The sequence below is a fragment of the Nicotiana attenuata genome, chromosome 12, assembly GCF_001879085.1.
Source record: "Nicotiana attenuata strain UT chromosome 12, NIATTr2, whole genome shotgun sequence".
Classification (NCBI taxonomy): Eukaryota; Viridiplantae; Streptophyta; class Magnoliopsida; order Solanales; family Solanaceae; genus Nicotiana; species Nicotiana attenuata.
This window is the reverse complement of record NC_032000.1, coordinates 25680957-25690756: the sequence shown is the minus strand read 5'-3', so window position 1 is coordinate 25690756 and position 9800 is coordinate 25680957. Positions and strand designations below refer to the sequence as shown.

General features: G+C 35.4%; 1 protein-coding gene across 1 annotated transcript; it reads right to left on the bottom strand.

Annotated features, from left to right (window-relative positions):
• On the bottom strand, positions 4754-7729 carry LOC109235469 (GTPase activating protein 1-like). The gene is made up of 3 exons (XM_019401587.1): positions 7439-7729; positions 6175-6270; positions 4754-5208 (listed from the first exon to the last, which is right to left on the bottom strand). The coding sequence occupies exons 1-3, from the start codon at positions 7547-7549 to the stop codon at positions 4915-4917; spliced, it is 501 nt and encodes a 166-aa protein (XP_019257132.1). The 5' UTR covers positions 7550-7729; the 3' UTR covers positions 4754-4914.

Here is a 9800-nt window from a genome sequence, read left to right as displayed (position 1 = left end):
AAGTTTAGTTAACAGAATCAACAGATTAGCACGACAAGAATTCAAGAATGTGAAGTTTTTCCTAAAGGTATTGCAGCCTCTCGAAGATAAGTACAGACGTCTCCGTACCGATCCGCAAGACTCTACTAAACCCGTTCATGACTCGCGAGACCTATGTAACCTATGCTCTGATAACAACTTGTCATGACCCCAAAACCAACCCGGTCGTGATGGAACCAATCGTGAAACTAGGTCAGCCGACACAATCCCAAATCAAACCAATTTTTCATAATAAAGATGTTTGAAGCTAGTAATTCATAAAAATTTCATAACATGAGTCTAAATAAAAAGTGCGGAAGAAACATAAGCCCGACATCGGGGTGTCACAAGCCACGAGAATCTACTAAGGACTGTCTGAATACAACTAAGACTATCACAGTTTGGAAAATACTAATATAGTCTAAGGAAGATAAGAGGGAGAAGGGCAAGGTTGTGTTCGCCATGCAACTACCTTGCCGACTCCGGATATCTGTAAAGGATCAGCGCTCGCTATCACGACCAGCAACTCATGGATCTGCACACAAGGTACAGGGAGTAATGTGAGTACGCCAACTCAATAAGTAATAAAAGTAAATAAAGACTAGCAGTAAGAAACTCATAAATCCACGTCAAAACACCACCGTAGGTACAGTATGTTTCAAAAATAGTTTATAAATCAAAGCATCTCGTTAAAATCCAATTTCAGTAAAAATCCTTTGAAAGATGTTTCTCTAACAATTTCAATAGAGGTTCAATGAAATTTAGAGTAAAAATGATGAAAATCATAAATAGCATGTATCAAAAAACCGCCCCTCGGGCATAACACCACTCAGAATCAGCCCCTCGGGCAACATCACAACCACTCGTAATCATCCCCTCGGGAACAACATGAATCAAGAACAGCCCCTCCGGCAACATCATAACACTCACTCAGGGTACCCGCGCTCATTGGGGGTGTACAGACTCGGCCTCCAAATGCTCCGAATCTAACCAAAATCAGTATATTATCATCAATATACGCTAAAGGAATGAATTCCACATGAAAATAATCAAATTAGACCAAAAATCCCGAATTGGACTCAAACTCGGCCCTGGGCCCACGTCTCAGAATCCAACAAAAATTAAAAAACTTGAAACTCCTTTCACTCCCGAGTCTATACATATCAAAACCATCAAAATCGGACCTCAAACGGCCCCTCAAATCCCCAATCAAAGCTCTCTAAAACTCAAGCTCTAATCCTTCAACTTCACCCCAAATTCCCCCCTAATTTCATGATTAGGTGGTGGAAAAATTATCACAAACACAAAATACAAAGCCCAAGTAGCTTACCTCACTGAAATCCCTCGATTCCCTCTTGAAATCACTGCTTGGAGCTCCAAAATCGTCCAAAAATGGTGGAAGAATGACTGAAATTTGCGAAGGTGAACTTATATACTTTTCTGCCCAGCACTTCCGCATCTGCGGTCCATAAGTTGCACCTGCGACGCCGCTTCTGCGGTCAAACCAACCGCATCTGCGGTTTTCACTTATTCTCCCTTAACCGCATCTGTTCCTCCTTCCGCACCTGTGGCTCCTGGACTTCTCACCTATGGCCACATTTGCGGCTGCTCCCTCAGTTCTGCGGACCTCGCACTTGTGGTCCCCACTCCGCAGGTGCGGTTATTGAAGGAATTCTTAGCACTTCCTCAAATCCCATCCTTGATCCGTCAACCTCCCGAAATCAACGCGAGGCCCTCGGGACCTCAACCAAACATACGAACAAGTCACATATCACCATTCAAACTTATTCCAACCTTCGGAACACTGAAACAACGTCAAAACACCAATTCACCCTCGGATTCAAGCCTAAGGATTACCAAACTTCCGAATTCCGCAAACGATGCCAAAACCTATCAAACCTCACTCGAATGACCTGAAATTTTGCACACACGTCAGAAATGACACAACGGACCTACTCCAATTTATAGAATTCTATTCCGACCCCAATATCAAGATTTCCACTATCGACCAGAAAACGCCAAATTTCCAATTTCGCTAATTCAAGCCTAATTCTACCACGGACCTCCAAATTACATTACGAACACGCTCCTAAGACTAAAATCACCTAATGAAGCTATCTGAACCATCAGAATTTACATCCGAGACCTTCTAGACATAAGTCAACATCCGATTGACTTTTCCATCTTAAGCTTCCGAATAAGAGACTAAGTGTCTCATTCCACTCGAAGACCGTTCTGAACACAAAACAACCAACACGATACGATGAAATATAGCTGAACAACAAATAAAGAAGCAAAAATGGGGGAAACGGGGCTGAAACTCATGAAACGACCGGCCGGGTCGTTACATCAGCGTACCTATTAGTCTTTCTGACTTGAGATGTAATATTTTATTTGGTATTAATCATTATTTATTTCATTCGAGGTAGTATCCGATATTTGAGGGACTTTGTATTTACTCTTCTATTGAGGATCGCGATACACACATACATTTGCTTCGTTGCTTTTACTTGACATGCTTCGTACATGCATACCTTTATTGTACTTTGTTTATTGGACCACTGGTAAGTGTCAATGTCGATCTCTCTTCACTACTTCTTCAAGGTTAGGCTAAATACTTACTAGGTACGCGTTGATTTAGGTATTCATACTACACTTTTTATGTAGTTATTGAGATAGGTATTTTTGGTGGTCACACATACGCGTAGGCGCTGCAGTTGCCGCCGAGGAGACTTTGTAGTGAGCTGCATTCCATTTGATGATCCACATCATACAGAGTCCCCATTCTATTCATTTATTGCATTCTATCTATTTATTTTTTAATTTTGAGACAGTTGATGCAGTAGTATTGTATATTCTAGTAGATGTTAATGCACTAGTGACACCAAATTTTGGAAATTTAGTGTATTAATCTTGGATGCATTTATGTTACGGAATTCAGTATTGCATTTTGATAATATTCTAATTTTGAAGATAATGTTAGTAATTTCTATAAAAAAACAGAGCAAATCTCACTTAATTATTTCACCATTATTTTAAAGTGTGTTATGAACCGTTGATTATCATGTTGATTAAATTGTTGACTTGCCTAACTGCAGCGTTGGGTGCCATCGCTGCCTTTGGTGAGAATTGGGTCGTAACATTTATCTTTATATGAAAAAGTAGCTACATTCGGATTACTTTTGAAAATGGGCTATTTTTCAATTACCAGTGGTAAATCTGGATATTTTCGATTTACCCCCTAAATAGATACTTGCAAACCCACCTTATTAAGGATACTTAAGCCAATAAGATCTTTAGCTTATTAAGGATAAGAGTATTATCACTTTTAGCCCGTGTCAAAAATTATATATATTTGATAGCCGAAAAAGTGTATAAAATTTGTATAACTTTTTTATATAACATACAGAATGTATAAATATATATGAAAAATATATAAAAGTTATATATATTTTTCGACTATTATTTTAAGAGTGTCATTTCCCTTAAGGAGGATACACGCCAAGCAATTTTATCATTTTCACTAATTTTAATCACAATCCATCACTAATTGTAATCACAAACTTAATATCGTATATGTATACAAGTTAGGGTTAATTACATTAATCACTCCTATAATATGACTCAATTTTGAATACACCTTCTATATGTCAAAATTAAGCACTTCATGTATTATAAAAATTTATGCTTCACTAGACTCATATGAGGTATATCCTATATTAAAATATAATTATTACAAGATTACAGATAAAAAAAGTCTTTATCAATTAATTTTTAAAGAAATTTAAAAAAGACTAAACAATTTTGTTGCAAATCTTTGTTTACACATTTGATTAAAAAAATAGAGAATAAACATTTTTGAAGATTTTCTAAACTGTTAAATAAAAATTAACAAAATTACTTAATGAGATTGCTAGAGTTTTTACATATTTGGCAAAATATTTTTAACCACTCGAAACTCTTTAATATAATATTGTTATTCCTATTTTTCTAAAATATTTAAACCTCTTGTATAATGGAAAAAATGAAACTAAATTTAAGACAATTTTGAAGTGGAAGAAAAAAAACAAACTAAAATGAAAATGAGAAAAACATTTTATTTATATATAAATTTACCTTTTAATAATTATATTTTGATATATTTAATCATATATATACCTCATACGGGATGTATGTGTAGGATTTTCATAATATAAGGGGTATGAGTGTTATGATTTTAAAATACAAGGGATATATCCGATACTGAGTCATATTATAGGGTGTTTAGTTTGTTGAAACATAATATGTAGGAGAAATGCTAGTCCATGGATTACATGATTGAGAAATACAAAGCTTTTCCAAGCTAAAGAACGACCAACTTTAAGAAATACAAAGCATTTCGAATTTTTGGCGGGAAAACTTTTCCGACTACTCTAAATTAGTCGGAAAGTAGTCGAAATAGGTACTTTTCCAACTACTTTCCGATTATTTTGGTAGTCGAAAAATTGCAAATTTCTAGTTGTTAACATCCTACAATATGATAAGAGGGTTTGAATTACCTATTTCGACTACTTTCCGACTATTTTGGTAGTCGAAAAATTGCGAATTTTTAGTTGTTAACATCCAACAATATGATAAGAGGGTTTGAATCCATATTCTACACTTGACTATGTGAATATAATTTATGTTTCCCAGATCCAATCAGGTCTAAAAAGTGCAACTATATCAGACAAATTTGTCAGCATGTAAGCAGCAAGAAAAAAAAGGACAAGTTCATTTAGTTGAATGTCAGTGTTCATATAGACAATTATAACATCTAGTTTTTTTTTTTTTACTTTTTACAAGGCCATTAAAATTTTTGAAAACCAGAAAGCATAGTGTACATGGTGTCCACAATATATAGTTGGATACAACTAGCTACAGACACTTGGAACCAGGAATGTCTATCCAATGCAACTGGAGCTCTATTTCACCACACTCAACATTTCTCAACCTAAGAAACACATTTTGGACAATCTTGCCATTTTCATAAACAATACAGCTTTCTTCAGAATAGCAATTCTGCCTGCTTGGAATTATTTTGGTGATTATGGTTCCACTGGGGATGTTCTTAGCGCACTTCGTCCTTACTGCATTTATAAAGGGTACAATATCAAGCTCTGCATCGCCCATTTTATCGTCGCGAGAGAATGTATCCTTGTCATAGACTTGCTGCAATGACAGTGTTATAAAGGCAATAAGGATCACTCTGGGTTTGTGTAATTGAAACAAATCCCATAAGCTAATTAATTGGCTCCAAACTGAAATTGTAAAGGTCGCCTAGCACTTTAAACTGTTATTGCTATGATCTTTAAAAGTTTGAAACTTGAACAAGGTTTGCTCCTAATGCGTTTTGCAAATGGCAGTTTCAACTAGTTTTTCACTCAATGGCATAAGGAAAAAGAAGCTATTGCCCCTAGAATTTCATCTTCATCAGATTCTTGGATGGAACTTGAAGAATATGTTGAGTCTCCCACATCGGCTAAGGGACGGGGGGACTTGGTCTCCTTATATGGCTTGGGCAATCCTCACCTCATGAGCTAACTTTTAGGGTTGAGTTAGGCCCAATTTCCATATCTTACATGGTATCAAAGCCGGACCCATCCCAATTCTTTGTTTCACCGATGTTGGGCCCCCATATTATATTGTCTACGTTCCAGTTGGCAGGCCTGGACGTGTCGGGGGGTGTTGAGCCTCCCACATCGGCTAAAGGATGGGGGACTTGGTCTCCTTATATGGCTTGGGCAATCCTCACCTCATGAGCTAGCTTTTGGGGTTGAGTTAGCCCCAATGTCTATATCTTATCAGAATATGCAGCAAAACTAGATGAAATTAAAAGGCATAGTTTAACCTTCAAAGACTGAATTTTCTTTTGATAATCAAGAAGTTTACAAGTTATGCAGGACCCAGAGCATGTCTAAGAAAACATTTACATCATTTACTCTAATATTAAGCTGCTGTTGTTGTTTGTACTCCAATATTAAGCTGCCTTCAAAGACTGAATTGATACATTAAGTGTGGCTGTATTAATTGTTGTTGGCGTGTCCTATTCTTTAATGTCCTCTAGGTAAAGCAAAGTATGCAATAAGCTGTTTAATTTGTTGATAAAACAAAAGACAACAAAATGAAGGAAATTACCAGCTTGATTGGCAAAATTGGCTCAGCAATACATAGTGTCAAGTCATCATTCCATTCGGGATTGACATTCTTCTTCACCACTCTAGTCTTCAATTTCTGCTCCAATAATAAACACAAGCTTAACATAAGAATATAGTTAACACCATTTGGAACTCCATTTAGGTGTGTTTGGCACGAAGAAAAACGTTTTCTATGGAAAAGATTTTTCTAGTAAGTGTTTTTATGGTAAATTAGTGGTTTTATTACTTATTTTCCCTTATTTGGTTGGTGAGTGAAATTTTTTTTTCGGAAAAAATTCTAGTGTTTGGTTAGAGAGTAGAAAATATTTTTTCAAGAAAATATTTTTGTATGCTACTCTCCTCACCCCCTTCCCCCAAATCTCCGTGTTTCCTTGCTCGCCCCCCTTCCCAAAATAACCAACGTTTTCAGAACTCTATTTTCTTCAAGAAATTTAATTATTCTTCTAAAAATTCACACAAACCCAAATGAACTAATGTGTTGCTTTACTTTTTTACGCAAAACAACATTGAAATTTATGCTCTATAACTACAAAGAAAATACTCTTTTTTTGGTTGAAAAAGAAAGTATTCTTTCTGCAACATGAAAATAAAGTAATCATTTTATTGAAATAAAAGAAAATACTTTTTCTACATCATGGAAAAAAAAATAGGGGTTGGAGGTGTTGGGGTGAGTAGGTGGGGGTCGGTGGGGAGGGGAATAAGGGTGGTAATTTTGAGAAAGAGTTATGCTCCAATAGGATATGAGTTCATTAAAAAAATATTTTTCAAAATATTTAAGTCAACCAAATATGAAAAAATTAGAAAACGGAAAATGTTTTCCTTTGTACCAAACACACCCTTAGTCAATACATTTCCCCCCTTCATCATTGGCATTCGTACAGACTGAAAATTGGTCAACAGTGAGAGAGAAGATAAATTAAGCTACTTTGGTTTTCTCGTCAAGCTTTACAGAATGGAAATCCTGAAAATGACATAACTTTGGTGTGATTAAAAAAACCATGAAAATAATTACTACAACTTCTAGCTTTGCAAGAAGATGATAGTATGAAATTGTCTAGCTGTTAGTATATGGTCAGCGTATGGAATACGCGATTTTCAAAATGGCCAAATTAAAGAAGGGTAATTTGGAAAAGTTAGAATCTCACTGTAAAGACTACGGAATAAAAATTCATGACAATTTTATATTTACCAAGAGAAATCAAGAATGTGGCCAAAAAATGTAAAGTTAGGGAAACTAAATTTACCTGTCTGCCCATCCTAACAATAACATAAGGATCGCTGCTTCTGAAGTCTCTAATGGCCAAATTTATGCCTCTAAGGATACGGATTCTCAGCAGACCCAACTGATTCTCCATTCAAACTCTAAACAACCTTACTTCTACATACAATTTTGTGTGTGTGTGAGAGAGAGGAGGGGGGGGGGGGGTAATTGGCTCTCCAAAAGGGGATAGTAAGTAGCTTTATAGAGTAGTTAAAGTTGTCATGGGGTATGGGTAAGGGGATCTACAGAATTGCAGGTTTCAAAAACTGAAGGTGTATAAACAAGAAAGAAAAGAGTATAACGTTAACAAGCATCTAGAATGTTTAAGAGCCCGTTTGGACATACAAAATTTTTCCTTTTTTTTCAATATTTTTTTTTTTGAAAACGATGTTTGGTTATCAAACTCGTACCAATTTTTCTAATTTCACTTGAAAATGCATTTTCAAATTTGAAAAACTGGTGAGAACCAGTTTTTCAATTGAAAATGGGAATTTACTAGTTTTTGATTTTACAAATTTATCCCATATTTTTAAAATTTGTAAAATGACCCCATCGGTTATTAACCTACAACTACCCACAGAAACACAAAACGCACAGGTCTTTTTCTCACCAAAGTGTGCGGCTGCCTTTGCCATCCCAATCCGGCAATGGGTTGTTTATTTCAACTAGGATAATCAAATTGGGGTGATTTTGATATTTTTTACAAGTTGTGAGGTATAAATCATGTTACATGATTTTGAAGAAAAAAACATCCAAATATGTTGCAAAAATTATAACCAAACACAACTTTATCTTCAATTCAAATTTTAGTAAAATTCTAAATTTGAAAAAAATAATTTAGAATTCATGTCCAAACGCCTACTATATCAGTTGGGTAGAGCTAGTAATTAGTATTCCTCCATTTTATCATCTCTCTCTCTATTTATGGATACATAATATATTGATTTGATCTTTGATTTGTTTGACATATGTTAAAGTAGAACTTTGAACACAACTCAAAAAATAACTAATGAGAGTTGTCCAAAATAAGTAAAGACGTCACAATATTCATTTTCTCGATCAATTTGTGACGCTTAAATATATTTTCGCTTGCTAAGGCCTAACATCTAGAATATGAATAACATAGCTTGCAGACCTAATATTGGGCAAACCAACATTGCTATCATGTTAAATAAATAGACAATAAATTTAATATAACTTCAAAAATTAATTCATTCAAGACCATTTAAAGAGACAATTACCATCGTACGTGTCAATCAACGTGTGAGTGTGACACTTTATCTTAACACATGCAATGTTTCCTTAAACAAAATATCTGTCCTCTATGTTTTTTACGCGTTGAAACTAGCAAGATTTCTATTCTAGCTAGGGAGACCTAACTTTAGAACTCCATAGGGGTTTTTTTTTGGCCCTTTTGGTAAAAATCTGATTGACACGTACGTACGTACATACATACATACATACATATATATATATATATATATATATATATATATATATATATATATATATATATATATATATTGCAAAAGTTAAATAGCAAGAAATCTCTAAACAGTACATTTGCCATTAGAACTCGAAGATTAGCTGTTTTATAAAGATGATGTTGGGATAGTTCGATCGTATTTTGATTATTTAGCCGGATATTTGTTTCATCGCATAACTATTAATAACTCTATCTCAAGTAATTTAGGCAGGTTATTGAAAAAATCATGACCTAGCGTTGTATACTCAATTCCTAGAAACCTTTTTACCAAAATACTTTTCAAGTTGACGAAAAATTTGTTGATCGAGATTCCAATTTTGTTTTCATTATCTAATTATTTATTGACGTCCTCTGAATGCTAATTCATAAGCAGAAAACAGTTGAGTTCTTTAATAATTATAAAGACAGTGTTTCCTTTGCTGGGAAAACACTAAATTATATACATGCACTTACTGAAAACAAATATAAGTGTATACGGTTAAAATCGAGTGAGGTAATATAAGACCATTTTCTGACGCCTTCTCACCCCAAGGTGAGGTACCTTCAGCTCCAATCGGCTCAAGGACTCCAACTGAATCCCCTTCTTGGGCCCCGACAGAGGGGCAGAATATTTCCAGTTTCAACTAATCTGGAGGCCTTTTGACCCTCGGTATTAGCTCGTGCTCGAGCCACCAGATCGGAATCATCCTCATTTTCTTCTTCTTCATCCTCCTCTCTTAGGAGTTGAACTGACTCCATGGACAGGGGAATCACATTCTTCTTGGACTTTCGAGCCGCTTTACTCTTAGGCTCTGGCCCCTTGGACGTCGAAGTCCTTTTCCTTTTGCTTTCCTTTGCCGGCTTTGGGGCAGGGAGTGAG

Bases quoted from the DNA above. Each gene is read 5' to 3' on its own strand.
- LOC109235469 (XM_019401587.1), bottom strand. From the start codon at position 7,549: ATGGAGAATCAGTTGGGTCTGCTGAGAATCCGTATCCTTAGAGGCATA. The intron at 6,271-7,438 runs GTAAATTTAGTT...TTATTGGAGCAG, and splicing joins TTGTTAGGATGGGCAGACAG to AAATTGAAGACTAGAGTGGT. The intron at 5,209-6,174 runs GTAATTTCCTTC...CTGTCATTGCAG, and splicing joins CAATTTTGCCAATCAAGCTG to CAAGTCTATGACAAGGATAC.